The 15,363-nt window shown below is 44.8% G+C and overlaps 2 protein-coding genes across 2 annotated transcripts in view; both read left to right on the top strand.

Annotated features, from left to right (window-relative positions):
- Positions 1-10,352, top strand: part of ror1 (receptor tyrosine kinase-like orphan receptor 1) — a 165,606-nt gene extending 155,254 nt beyond the window's left edge. Inside the window, exons 9-12 of the mRNA XM_052073358.1 lie at positions 3,335-3,514; positions 4,876-5,103; positions 6,394-6,758; positions 7,778-10,352. Coding sequence (XP_051929318.1) covers positions 3,335-3,514; positions 4,876-5,103; positions 6,394-6,758; positions 7,778-8,468 — 1,464 coding nt within the window. The 3' untranslated portion in view covers positions 8,469-10,352. The remainder of the gene's footprint in view (positions 1-3,334; positions 3,515-4,875; positions 5,104-6,393; positions 6,759-7,777) is intronic.
- alg6 (ALG6 alpha-1,3-glucosyltransferase) overlaps positions 1-15,363 on the top strand; it is a 273,870-nt gene that overhangs the window by 238,489 nt on the left and 20,018 nt on the right. The gene's annotated exons all lie outside the window — the stretch shown is intronic.

A 15,363-nucleotide genomic window follows, 5' to 3' on the forward strand; every position in this document is an offset into this window, starting at 1 on the left:
ACCAACAGGTTTCGAGGCGTTTTAGTAGTATGTTGTGATCGACAGTGTCAAAGGAAGCACTAAAGTCGAGTAATAGTATTGATGAGGTGTCGTAGTCCATAGCTAGGAGAAGATCGTTGGTCACTTTAGCAAGTACCATCTCAGTGGAGTGGTCGGACCAAAATCCTGAATGAAGAGGTTCCAATCAATCAATCAATAGCTATGTAATCATTAAGTTGTTGCGCTATGACTTTTTAAAGAATTTTCACAATAAACAGGAGACTTGAAACCGGTCTATAATAACTGATCCTCTCTCGGTTGGGGTTTGGTCGCTTAAGTAGGGGTCGAATAACATCGGTCTTAAAAGCTGCTGATCCAGTATCAGTGGAGTGTACTGTAATACATTCATGATTTTTAAGATGGAAGGTCCTAAAATCACAAACAATTCTTGAACAAGTTTGCCAGGAAGCAGCACCAGCACATAAGCTGTCTCTTTTGCCGTACGACTACTTTTTACACTTGCAACCTTTGGTCTAGCCTGTGGTGACTCAAAATGAAGTCTTGTGTTTTGACTTTTGAAGTCATGAGAGCAGACTGCAAGACAGAGTCATAATACAGCACCTCCCCGCCGTGTGCCTTTCGTCCAATAGCTCGCTGACTGCTGCGGTCATGCATCGTCGTGGAGATCTTCATATCTTTTTCATTAAAGCCCAGCAGGTCCTGGAATTTTTGACTACACTTCTTTTTGTTGCTCCAAACTCCCCCTTATGTCACAGCCAACTACTGCTCCAGCGGTAGTAGAATGTAGTTTTCTGAAGGCTGCACGTCTCTCTGTTTTTGACCACATCACTTTGTTTGTGGTGGAGGGGAATTAACGAGATTGACTGTTGGCCTGTGTTCAAGGTGGAATGCAAAATATTCTTGTCACTGTTTGTGGAGACAACCATGCAATATGGCAGAGGTGTCAGGCATGATGAATATCTTTTATTTACTTTGTCGTGAGGGGAGAGAGACAGGCCAAATGTTGCTGGCCTCCTTGCTGTGTTTGAATGACCTTGTGTCAGGTTTAAAAAGATCAAAAGGTATGTATGAATGGAATTGTCTTGCAGAAATTGAAGGGTCCACATGTGGGAAAATGTGATCTTCCAAAACGGTTGGAAAAGATGACTCTCATCTTATTTACATATCTAAAGAAGCGGTAAGCCCCAAATGGTTCGTAAACTTTGTCAAAGTCGAATTTTCTTTGTTGAATAGGTATCTTTTTGTTGGAAAGTGTCTTAAAGAGCTTCATGGCAGGGATTGCCGTTTTTAACATTATAATACATTTATAATTATGCTTGTCAACACAATATTTGAAATATATATCTGAAATGCCTTTATTTGTTACAAAATGTACTTTTGATGCTGATTTTAAAAAAATGTATTTACTTTTTTTTGCTAGCACATGAGGTTTTTGTTTTAAAGAACAACCCATAGTAGGTTGTGCAATACAGATTTTACCAGCATTATAATCTAGCGTTGACGTTTCAGGATAAATTACACCTGTTGCGGAACCTAACCCTCATTTTATAAATCGATGTACTACAGAAAAATCTGGAGCAGATTTGCAATTAGCGCCAAACTAATAATAATAATCGAGAAAAGTTTACTTACGGGTTAAAAAATGTAGTCAAAATTTGCTGACCAGTGTTCGGACTATTGATTACTGATTAGAGTTATTCATAATGTAACCTTTGTGCACCATTCTCCTGATTAAATTGAGCCTAATCGATGACATTCTAAGGTGCTATTTTCGATATGCCTCAATTGTCAAAAACTGAATAATTATGTATATAAATGAACATGGATGAAATGAATGATGAAAATAATGATCTCTTTTGTGTAATTTTAAGCAAAAATATATCTATCCACCAAATTTTAAAAATAGGGAAGCCACTTAATTAACAATGCTTGGCTCTAAAAAAAAAAAAGTGACAAAATAGATATTAAGATTTCATAGCATTATGCGATTTCCTTAAAACCAGCAAAGTATTTGGTCTCCCTGCGACTGCTTGGCTTCTGTGCAGGATCACACTGGGGTCAACGCCTGTGACAAACCACTTAGACACACGTACACAACACTTACACACAAAACGTGGCGGTGTAAGGAGGATCTGAGGCTTTGGGTGGGGCGGAAAGAAGGGGTGAAACAAACTTTTAACTAAAAACATGTGTGTCACATCATGCACACACCCAATCACCCCACCCCCACCCCCTCCTGTCAGAGCTCATGCAGGGCGGCCAAGATGTGTCACTGCACGACTGGAGTGCATCTTCAGTCTTTCGGTCAATTTAAAAACGTGTGACAGCATTCTTTTAAATTTGCAGAGAGAAAAAAACACCAACTGGACGGCTATCGTGGTTACATGCATAATGTGATGTTTGATTACTTTCAAGTATCTTGAGCCGTCATAAAATTTGATGACTGGAAATATGGCCTCGGTACAACAGACACTCGGTGAAACCGAACGTACTCCAGAGTTAAGCATATGGTCAAGGTTGGAAATGCAATTTTGAACAGTTAACTCTGACATCTCTCTTTGTTCGGCTGCATTTGTGTGGTCTCTCTGTGCTGTGAAACAGAAGATATGCACAACTGAAAATTGAGATACGTACATCCGGAATACATTTTTTTGAATAATACATTCAAGATACAGTTGAATTATAAATTATTCCAATTAAACTGAAACTATGCAGACTGGAAAATGAGACCAACAGATTTTTCAGGGCATTTTTTTTTCATTGCAATATAAGTATGAGTATGTTTGTATTTTATTTGCATTTATATTCCAAATAAGAAAAATGCTTCAATAGCCAACCAGGATATTGAATGTTTTCCATCAAAGCCTTCACAATGTCACCCTTTTAAGTACATTCAAATGAATATACACTTTTTTCTTGCTGGAGTTGCCTGTTCTAACTTATTTTTCAATATTTTATGCTGCAAAAGCTGTTATCTACCTATTAGCAGGACACCCATCCATGTATTTTGTTCTTGTGCAGGCTTCGCACAAAAGCCCTTTCATTGCGAGCTCCTTTTTTGATCTTGTCAGAGTGTGCGCTGTTGATTGCACAAACTGCTGCTCATGACAATGCGGTTGCACAAACATGCAAAGGGCGAACCAAGTTTTTCCCCGCTTTCAACCTTGGCAGACTTTTGTGCTCTATTTAGGGCTTTTTTTTGGGTGACATTCCATTGAATTGTACATTGTAATATAGCAGGCATCTTGCCAGCATGAGATTAGATGAAATACGGGAATTTTTACATGCAGGACAATGACGAGCAAAGTACACACAAACTGTTCTCCCTTTGCAGAGTAAGGCCAAAGAGCTTCCACTGTCGGCGGTGCGTTTCATGGAAGAGCTTGGAGAGTGCTCATTGGGGAAGATATACAAGGGTCATTTGTACTTGCCAGGCATGGACCAAGCACAACTGGTCGCCATCAAGACCTTAAAGGGCATCACGAGTGTCCAGCAGTGGAGTGAGTTTCAGCAGGTACGCTTTCTCAGCACGAGTCCATTTTCTTGGTTGTCTCGACCACAAGTTAAAAATATACAGCATTCATGCTGTTGAATGTTGAACGAGAAACACTAACATTGCATAACAAACACAATAGACCCATGGCAGTGGTTTGCAGGTCTGCCTGAAAAATATGCATTTCAGCATAATGGAAAACTCCAAATTGATGGGAATGGTTATTTGTCGGTGGTCAACTGGTCAGTGTATCGGCCTCACAGTGCAGAGTGCACGATTCAGGCTTCGTCCTTCCTGTGTGTAATTTGCATATTCTCCCCAAGCCTGCGTGGATTTTCTCCAGGTATTCCGATTTCCTCCCACGTTCCAAAAGCACGAGTGGCAGGCTTATTGAACACTCTAAATTGTCCCTAGGTCTGAGTGTGAGCGCGGTTGGTTGTTCGTCTGTGTGTGAACCGTGATTGGCTGGCAACTGTTCAGGGTGTCCCCCGCCTACTTCCCGAAGACGGCGAGGATAGGCTCCAGCACCCCCTGTGACCCTTGTGAGGATTAAGTGGATTGGAAATTGGATGGATGGATGGATGGATGGATATTTGTCTAGATTTGTAGATTGTGATATGAATTTGAAGCTGTCCCTGGAGCTGTTTTAGACGACGCTGATTTTGACGAATGAAATGCCAATGATTTGTGTTTTGGATTTGACTCCAAGTTAACAGTTTATACCGTTTCTATTACTGTAAAGGAATAGATGCCGTATACCCAATCTTATGCATATACCATGTGGGATGATAGGCTTTTTTTTTTTCGAGAAGAGCCTGAATTGAGTTTTAATATCTTGAAACGGCCAACTCGCTGAATTTTACGGTCAGTTTATTTATGTTCCAGTGGCAATTTTGTACTCTGCTTACCAGTAGTTGCTTCCTTGCTTTCGTGGAGCCACACACTGCGACAGTCTCCACATTTGTGGGGATTTCTAAAAAGAAAAGCGACATTAACAGGCAGTCATGCATTTCTCCAAAGCGAGTGCTTTGCCAGCGGAACGCTCTGTCTTCCCACAAGATCTGAAGCGTGTCCTGTTTTATTTCCACAGAAGGTACTTGAAATGCGGCAACCGACAAATGTGGCTGTGTATATTGAAAAAGGATTCTTTAGCAGATGTGTTAAAGGATGTTCACTGAAAATAGGTGAACACATAAACAGTAGTTCACCATTATCAATCAGGATGTCTCGGTCAACGTCAAACTTAAGAGAGAGAGTAAAATATTACCATTTGGTCTGCCGGAATCTCCAAAAAGCATTTTTGTCAAGAAAGAACCCCTTTGTGTGCGATGATGTGTCTTACCACACTCATTTCACTCGCATTCTTTTGATTGCTGTTGCAGGAGGCCGCCATGCTGACAGAGCTGCAGCACCCAAACGTGGTGTGCCTGCTGGGTGTGGTGACCCAGGAGCAGCCTGTCTGTTTGCTGTTTGAGTTTCTCCCTCAGGGCGACCTTCACGAGTTCCTCATCATGCGTTCGCCACATTCTGACGTGGGCTGCAGCAGTGACGAGGACGGAACCGTTAAATCCAGCCTGGATCATGGCGACTTCCTCCATATGGCCATACAGGCAAGAGCCCTTGTTTCTATTTTTCCAAGTTTGTGTGTGCCACTTATATTACAGGTAGGGTGGTCAGCTTTCAGATCTGGAAATAAAACTCCTCACGACGTTGCAGAAAAACCATGCGGGTGAAAGAAATTTGAGGGTTTGGCTTCCCAAAACCCTGAAATGTACAGAATCATGTGTATGTATTTATTTATTTAAATGTAATACTATGTAAGATTTAAGCCTTTGGACCCTGGGGATCACCTGTCGGTCGGTAAGGAATTAGAATTCAAGAAAACATTTCGACCCTTTCTGGGACAGCGATTACAACAGTGGACAGGATATCTTGTTATCATGTTATCGGGTTACAGGGTGCATGAAAGGGTTAAAGTTTTTTTATAGACTGAACCTGAGCATATAGACCTGGCCAACTGTATTGTATCCATTTAAAGGGGCTGTAAATTAAACAAAGCCTGTCTGAAGGACACTTTTCATGAAAGCGGACAATACTTAAATTAAATAGCCTATAAAGTGCTGTAAATGTAATAACTGTCGACACCTCGACTTTAAGAGGAAGAAAAAAATGAAACACTTTTAAATGTGTGTCTATACATGTTAACAAAGCCTGTCTGGGGACACTTTTACTATCATAAAGATAACTGTGATAAGATGAAACACTTATGTGAATCCAAATGAATGGATGAAAAGAATGGGGAAAAGTGCAAAAATATCAAGCAGCGGCAGTGCAAAGTGGCTGGACTGCCTGCGTGCAGGCAGACGGACAAAGGATTTGGCACAGAGCAGAGGTGAACTCACCAGACGCTGGCTACGCAGGAGGTCCTGCGAAACTCCCCCCCTGTTCATTATTGTTAAATTTAAGTGTTCACGTTTGTGTGTGACAGACGCATGAGACAATTGGGAAAATATGGAACAAACCGTGTCCCGTAACTGGGAATGCAACTTTAAATTCCCAATTAAAGGATGATTCTGTATTTTACGGCATGGGTGGCAACCTTAATTATAGGTGATGTATTTTGCATGCCCAAAATTTGTTCCATGCAGTTTCTCGAAATGTAATAGCAAATGGCCAAAAACGTTCAGCCGCTTTGCGACTACCTCAGTCATAAAACCGAAAGTGAGACTTGATTCTGAAGACCGCCATGCATTTTACTTTTGTCATATATCATCCATGCATAAAATCACTTGATATAAATGCAGCTCTGGTTGCTGCCTGTTCGTGTTTTATATCAAGTTTATGCTGAATACCAATAAGGATGACATCCTGAATTTTTTTTTTCAATGAACACAACCCAGGTTGCTGCTGGGATGGAGTACTTGGCCAGCCACTTTTACATTCATAAGGACCTTGCGGCACGGAACATTCTAGTTGGCGAGCAGCTCCACGTGAAGATATCCGACCTGGGGCTCTCACGAGAGATCTACTCGTCAGACTACTACTGCATCCAACCCAAAACCCTTTTTCCTATCCGCTGGATGCCCCCCGAGGCTATCACCTACGGAAAGTTCACCACAGACTCGGACATCTGGTCCTTTGGGGTGGTGCTGTGGGAGGTCTTCAGTTACGGCCTGCAACCTTATTATGGCTTCTCCAACCAGGAAGTGATGGAGATGGTTCGAAAAAGGCAGCTGCTGCCCTGTCCTGAAGACTGTCCGCCAAGGTATGTTTGAATCTGTATGATATTCGCCGGATACTTCATTAGGTACACACTAGATTGCAGTCCAATACAAGACCTCCATATTTAAAATGACAATAATACTCACTTATTGTAAGTCGTATAGGTATGACATTTTCAGTAAATTCGAAAAATAAAATGGCACCACCTATAGTTTCACTATCAAGTACTACAACTCCAAGAAAGTCCACCTGTCAATCGTCAAATGATGAAAATCAAATCTAATAATCAGCATGAAAATGAAAGGTGGTCTTGAACACCAAAATGCTACAAGGTGGATCCAAAGTCATTGGACAAAAACGGTGAATAAGTGAATTTTATCTGGTTGTAAAAGAGGATATGTTGGGCGGGGGGGCTGTATTTACAAATTACCGAACCACAGATCTGCAGGGGTTTACTGTATCAGTCATTATGTCTGAGAGGAGTAACTTGTAACATATGGAAATTTCTACCTGCATATGTTTGAACTGTGACCTGAGAATTCTTTTCAAATCAAATCAATGAAAAGGCTGTTTACGTTTCCTCGTTTCGCTAAACGTGAAAAGGTGAAATGATAAAGCCACATATTTGTTTACACTATTGTAGTCATCTGATTTACTGACTTATGTTAACATCACACGTGTGGGGTAGAATGTTGTGAAGATGTCGTGGTGAACGCTTAAAAGAGTCCAAGTCAAAGAGTTGAATACATTAACTCTTAACTGATCTACACAAACTGTCTTTAATATTAATTTGTGGTTCATTGACCTCTATTTTAGCATAACACGAATTTATAAGGCTAAAATATTTCTGTAAGATAAAGATTATATTTTTTTTTTCATTGTAACTTGTATTTGTTAAAAAAAAAAAAAACACGCCACGTGGTCCTGGAATAAATGATTACGTATGAAATTGCAAATCTCAGAATTGAGGATCAGAAAATCACAATTCCATTACTTTTCAAAATTCAGCCCTGCTGAGAGCTGTCAAATAAGTGATGAAAGGAATGATGCGTGATGTCATAGGTTCTACAGTTTGATGACCGAATGCTGGCAGGAGGGGCCAGCGAGAAGACCTCGCTTCAAGGACATCCACGGCCGCCTACGAGCCTGGGAAGGGCCGTCATCTCACGCAAGCTCCAGCACGCCCTCCGGTGGCGGCGGCAACGCCACCACCCAGACCACCTCTCTGAGCGCCAGCCCCGTCAGCAACCTGAGCAACCCTCGCTACGCCGCAGCGGGTTATCTCTACCCGGCCCAGTCGATCCCCTCGTCGGGCCAGATGGCTCCCATTCCAGCGTGGGCCCCCATGGCTGTACCTCAAACACACCCGCGTTTCATCCCCGTCAACGGCTACCAAATTCCACCAGGATATGCAGCTTTCCCTGCGCACTTCCCTCCCCCGGCGCCGCCCACTCGAGTCATCCAGCATCACCTGCCGCCCCCTAAAAGCCGTTCGCCCAGCAGCGCCAGCGGCTCCACCAGCACGGGTCACGTCAGCGGCGGTCCCTCCACCACGGGCTCCAACCACGACGCCAACACGCCGCTGCTGTCACACTGCATCATGCCGGGGAACGGCGGAGGCCCGGTCCAAGTGTATGGACAACTAACACAGAAGACGGTGGGTCAGCTGGACCACACGCAAACATCGGCGCTGCTCGTGCCTGACTCTGACATGCTGATGTATAATGACGCTGTCATCACTGCAGACCTGTAGATTACAAAAAAAAAAAAAGGATGCTCACCGTCTCCCGCTTGCGAAATGTTGCCTCTCATCCAGCCACCTGGGCAAAGAATTAAATGGCGACTGTGTGGAGACAGGCCTGAACAAACATTTGGGGCTGCGACAACCACACACGTACATTCATCCCTCCATTTTCTACACCGCTTGTACTTCTTAGGGTCACAGGGAAGCTGGAATCTATGCCGGGTGACTTTGAGCAAGAGGCGAGGTACGCCCTGGACTGGTCTCCACCCAAATCCCACAACATTTTAACAAGTGTACTTAATATCATTGCGTTTCAAATATATGTTGCGTTGTTATTTTAGCCTTTGTACAATATACCTAAGTACCGAATGAATGAATGAATGAAATTCGAGGTTATAAGAGAACTTTTCATGATGGCGTCATAGAAGAAGTTGCCTCCAAGTATAAGTGGACGATGTTGCAGTTTAATAGAGCGCCAGTGTCAGTAAGTTAATAATTAGCTGGCGTCAGTGTGACTTCCTTTCAGTCGTATGTTTGAAAATACAAATTCAATTTATCAAGCCTTTTCTATGAAGCAATAACTAGAAGTTGCACTGACATGACATGCTAAAACCAACAACATGCCACAAGTGAAATTGAAGGTTTTCCCCCATAGGCGCCAAAGATTATCTTTAATATTTGGGTTGATGCATCAATCAGGCAGCTAACTGCATATTTTTTAGCTCACTTTTTCTCTGCTATTTTGTGCCTTACCTTCGGAAAATATCAATCGATCAAGTCATCTGTCACTGATGTCATCATACATAGAAGCTGATGGGTCTGAGGTCACATCGGCTGTCTTATATAGCCATTATTTTCCCCATCTCTCAATCTCACAAAGGAACATTTTAGTTAGTTTTTTTGTTTTTCCAATGTTTGGATTTTGAAGGAAATTGTCCTTGTTTGGTTACTGCCTCATTAAAGATGTGGGGAGTTGTGCTACCTTTTTATGATGAAATATGTTAATTTTTGTATATGCATGGATTATTACCGCCTCAACCAGAAGAATGTTATTATATTTAATTAGACGGAAGAAGAAAAAACAATGTTTGCCCTTGAAAAGGATTCCTCTTTGTACTGAGGCTGTAAAAGAGAAAGACTTCAGAAGTGTACTTATTTGGACAGCAATTCGAATATTCAGACTTTTCTTCAATACTCTGTGATTTATTTTGCTTTCCGTTGTCTTGAGCAGTATTTGATGATGATCAGATAGCAGCACACGAATCCCTGAAACAGATGCAGCTTTTATTGAAACTGTTAGAGAGCTCGTGTCGTTGAACGTGACTACCTATGAAGCCGACAATCACCGCCTTGTGTTCTCATATTTTTCCTCTCTGCATACAAATTTGGACGAGTTCTATTGAGTAGAATTGTTTCTTTCGTAACGGCACAATCCAATTTAGAAAGTCTCACAGTTTAATGTACACATTCAACTCTTGTGATTCTGCTTCAATCGAACTTGATGAACATATTTGATTTTATTCTCCTCATATCCAGCCCAAATTAAGTAGACATTTTTTTCTTTTCCAAGCAATGTTTTGGCTCTCTCAAATGTAAAGGATTTTGCCTATTTGTAATGTAGCAAATGCAAATAGTACCACTTGTATGCAAGACTGTGAATTTTAATCAAATCGAAGTCCTTTTTATTTCGTGAAACTATTGTACCTTTTGTTTTTTACTCCTTTTTTTTTTAAAACAAACTGTACAAGTCCGTTTGAATTCATCATTGGGTGTCAATTTGAGGAGGTTTACGTTTTTGTTTGCCCCATTTGACCAAGAGGCCTATGATTTGTATGAATACTTTTGCACAGGTGTTTTTGTATTGCAGTCATTCATTAAATGATGTTTGGTTTACGCTGGAGTTAAATGTGATGACTAATTTGTAGGGATACTGTGTACTGTTCACATCTGAGCAATGTGCAACGTTTCAATTACTACCGGTAGTTGACAGCAAAACTCATTTTTTGCTCCCCACTGGTTTCACGTGGGATCTTTTTTTTTTAATGGCGTAATAGCAGTCCCACTTGTAGGCTGCAGGTGGTACCCTTGAGTTGTATGGGCCTCGTGAGAGTCAGCTGGTAATAAAATTACTTCATCACTACAATCAATTTAGCCTGTGAAGGAAACATGATTCTGCCATGGTTTTGTTTGTTACTTTGGATTCGTTTTGTTCTTGGGACTTTGTTTTGGATTTAGTTTTCTGTTTTAATACAAGTCATCAAGTACAACCTGCTCCTCCCCCCTGCCTGCTCTTTGGGGTCCACCACCACCTTGCATATGTGACAGTCTTCAAGCAATGCAGCACCTTCCTGCCGGGATCTGAATGTGTAGCTGCGGCGAAATTATCCAACATAGCGTTATATTTACCTGTGTCAGTTTCAAGGCAGTAAACGAATCGGGTGAGGGAGTGTGCAGTTACGGTACAAAACCAAAGTTAAATACAGTATGTGGTTTTCCTTCTGGCGAACACTACCACTTTTGTCCGTATGGTGCCGTCATAATCAACGTAAACCGAAAGTGGTGCTTTAAGTACAAAAGTGTAAAGGTTTACTCCCAGTTATACTGGATACAGTTGCTCAATTTTAACAACTTGACATAATGAAATAAAAGTTCTTTACTTTCAGCTTTATTTAAACTTCACAGTGCTCGTACTGAGATTTGGGGGTGATCATGGCCACTCCATGTCACTCTCTCCCCAACTCCCCAGAGGCCACAGTCACACCTAAGGGTACATTTCTATATCTGATTTTTCTGCCATTTTCACATCGAAGCCGTATTCTTAGATCCCTTGACAGTCTTCCGCAAGTTATGTACAGTATATGAACTGCATACTTAATATAAACACTTGATCTAAACGCAAACGAATCTGTCTTAAGTCAAGAACATTTCATTCTTACAGACATCAGTCAAAATGATTACTTTCACATCATCCCAAACAACATGGCTAAGAAGGCATTGTTTATCATACCATCCGCAGTTATGGTTTCAGTCAATAAAATGCACACCTATACCAATCTTCCAGTCGCACTCATAATACAAGCAGGAAACAAATTATAAGAGCAATGTTTAGAATTGTGAAAAATTAAGAGACTTTTGTGTCATTGTGCTTTTTGGATATGATTTTAATGAATGAGCCGTTGATCCCAGGCTGCAAAATGCTGTCTGCCGTCTGAAAGCTGGTTACCCTGATTGTCTGTTAGGTAGCAATCAGTGCATGAAATACGAGTATGAGATGGTAAACAAAAGCAAAGAAAGTGCAAAGAAAATGGCATTATGAAGTAAATTCGATAAACAGTCTGTTTTACTTAGACTTGTTTGATTATGAGTATGATGAGCATTGGTCTTGGCTATGTGTGAATTTTACTTCATTCAACCTGACTGTGAATGGTACGATAAATAATGACACACACGTATGCAAGCATCCACAGCCATCTGTGGCCACCCTTTATCGAGTTGTTGTACAACCCGGGTTACCCCATTGAAGCATGTCTGGTTATGCCTGTGAGTGAGAAGATAATAACCAGTGGCTTTTGTTCTCAAAACATGTTCCCAAAGCATTGATAATTTTGTCAACTGGCAGGGAAAAAAGCCAAATAAGCTACTGATAACAGAAAAAAAATACACAATTCTTTTTGAATAAGGCCTTGGATGTCTTGCTTCTCTCAATCTGTTGTGTCATTGTTTATACTCTGTGGTTCACATCTTGGCTTGTAAACGCCCAAGGTCTCAACATCCATCCATCCATCCATCCATCATCTACCGCTTATCCGGGGCCGGGTCGCGGGGGCAACAGCTTTAGCAGGGAAGCCCAGACTTCCCTCTCCCTAGCTACTTCTTCTAGCTCTCCCCGGGGGATCCCGAGTCGTTCCCAGGCAAGCTGGGTGACATAGTCTCTCCAGCGTGTCCTGGGTCTTCCTCGGGGTCTCCTCCCGGTGGGACATGACCGGAACACCTCACCAGGGAGGCGCTCAGGAGGCATCCGAATCAGATGCCCAAGCCACCTCATCTGGCTCCTCTCGATGTGGAGGAGAAGCGGCTCGACTCTGAGCCCCTCCCGGATGACTGAGCTTCTCACCTTATCTCTAAGGGAGAGCCCGGACACCCTGCGGAGAAAACTCATTTCAGCTGCTTGTATCCGGGATCTCGTTCTTTCGGTCACGACCCATAGCTCGTGACCATAGATGAGGGTTGGGACGTAGATCGACCGGTAAATTGAGAGCTTCGCCCTTTGGCTCAGCTCCTTCTTCACCACGACAGACCGATACAACGTCCGCATCACAGCAGACGCTGCACCGATCCGCCTGTCGATCTCCCGCTCCCTCCTACCCCCACTCGTGAACAAGACCCCAAGATACTTGAACTCCTCCACTTGGGGCAAGATCTCCTCCCCGACCCGGAGGAGGCACTCCACCCTTTTCCGACTGAGGACCATGGTTTCAGATTTGGAGGTGCAGATTTTCATCCCAACCGCTTCACACTCGGCTGCGAAACGCTCCAGTGAGAGTTGGAGAGCCCTGTTTGAAGGAGCCAACAGCACCACATCATCTGCAAAAAGCAGGGATGCAATACTGAGGCCCCCAAAACGGACCCCATCAACGCTTCGGCTGCGCCTAGAAATTCTGTCCATAAAGGTTATGAACAGAATCGGCGACAAAGGGCAGCCTTGGCGGAGTCCTACCCCCACTGGAAACGATTCCGACTTACTGCCGGCAATGCGACGGCATTGCCGGCAAACTCTGACATCGGTGGTACAGTGACCGAACAGCCCGTATCAGGGGGTTCGGTACCCCATACCCACGAAGCACCCCCCACAGAACTCCCCGAGGGACACGGTCAAACGCCTTCTCCAAGTCCACAAAACACATGTAGACTGGTTGGGTGAATTCCCACATACCCTCAAGGACCCTGCTAAGGGTGTAGAGCTGGTCCACTGTTCCACGGCCGGGACGAAAACCACACTGCTCCTCCTCAATCTGAGGCTCGACTTCCCGACGGACCCTCCTCTCCAGCACCCCTGAATAGACCTTACCAGGGAGGCTGAGGAGTGTGATCCCTCTGTAGTTGGAACACACCCTCCGGTCCCCCTTTTTAAAAAGAGGGACTACCACCCCGGTCTGCCAATCCAGAGGCACTCTCCCTGTTGACCACACGATGTTGCAGAGACGTGTCAACCAGGACAGCCCCACAACATCCAGAGCCTTGAGGAACTCCGGGCGGATCTCATCCACCCCTGCGGCCTTGCCACCGAGGAGCTTTTTAACCACATCGGTGACTTCAACCACAGAGATAGGAGAGCCCACCTCAGAGTCCCCAGGCTCTGCTTCCTCCAAGGAAGGCATATTGGTGGAGTTGAGGAGGTCTTCGAAGTACTCTGCCCACCGGTTCACAACGTCCCGAGTCGAAGTCAGCAGCGCCCCATCCCCACTGTACACAGTGTTAGTGGTGCACTGCTTCCCCCTCCTGAGACGTTGGATGGTGGACCAGAATTTCCTCTAAGCCGTCCGGAAGTCGGCTTCCATGGCCTCACCGAACTCTTCCCACGCTCGGGTTTTTGCCTCGGCGAACACCGAAGCCGCGGTCCGCTTGGCCAGTCGATACCCGTCAGCTGCCTCTGGGGTCCCACAGGCCATAAAGGCTCGATAGGACTCCTTCTTCAGCTTGACGGCATCCCTTACTGCTGGTGTCCACCAGCGAGTACGGTGGTTGACGCCACGACAGGCACCAACCACCTTACGGCCACAACTCAGATTGGCCGCCTCAACAATAGAGGCACGGAACACGGTCCACTCGGGCTCAATGTCCCCCGCCTCCCCCGGAACATGGGAAAAACTCTGTCGGAGGTGGGAGTTGAAACTCCTTCTGACAGGAGATTCCGCCAGACGCTCCCAACAAACCCTCACTATACGTTTGGGTCTGCCAGGACGGACCGGCATCTTCCCCCACCATCGGAGCCTACTCACCACCAGGTGGTGATCAGTTGACAGCTCCGCCCCTCTCTTCACCCGAGTGTCCAGAACATGCGGCCGCAAATCCGATGATACAACAACAAAGTCGATCATCGAACTGCGACCTAGGGTGTCTTGGTGCCAAGTGCACATATGGACACCCTTGTGTTTGAACAAGGTGTTCGTTATGGACAATCCATGACGAGCACAGAAGTCCAATAACAAAACACCACTCGGGTTCAGATCGGGGGCGCCGTTCCTCCCAATCACGCCCCTCCAGGTCTCACTGTCATTGCCCACGTGAGCATTGAAGTCCCCCAGCAGAACAAGGGAGTCCCCAGCAGGAGTACTCTCCAGCACACCCTCCAAGGACTCCAAAAAGGGTGGGTATGCTGAGCTGCTGTTTGGTGCATATGCACAAACAACAGTCAGGACCCGTCCACCCACCCGAAGGCGGAGGGAGGCAACCCTCTCGTCTACCGGTGTGAACCCCAATGTACAGGCACTGAGCCGGGGGGCAATGAGTATGCCCACACCTGCTCTGCGCCTCTCACCGTGAGCAACTCCAGAGTGGAAGAGAGTCCAACCCCTCTCGAGAGAACTGGTACCAGAACCCAGGCTGTGTGTGGAGGCAAGTCTGACTATATCCAGTCGGAAATTCTCTGCCTCACACACCAGCTCGGGCTCCTTCCCTGCCAGAGAGGTGACATTCCATGTCCCAAGAACTACCTTCTGCAGCCGAGGATCGGACCGCCAGGGTCCCCGCCTTTGGCTGCCGCCCAGCTCACATAGCACCCGACCCCTTTGGCCCCTCTCATGGGTGGTGAGCCCATGGGAAGGGGGACCCACGTTGCCTGTTCGGGCTGTGCCCGACCGGGCCCCATGGGTGTAGGCCCGGCCACCAGGCGCTTGCCAACGAG

This window comes from Hippocampus zosterae, chromosome 8 (genome assembly GCF_025434085.1).
Source record: "Hippocampus zosterae strain Florida chromosome 8, ASM2543408v3, whole genome shotgun sequence".
NCBI classification, from domain to species: Eukaryota; Metazoa; Chordata; class Actinopteri; order Syngnathiformes; family Syngnathidae; genus Hippocampus; species Hippocampus zosterae.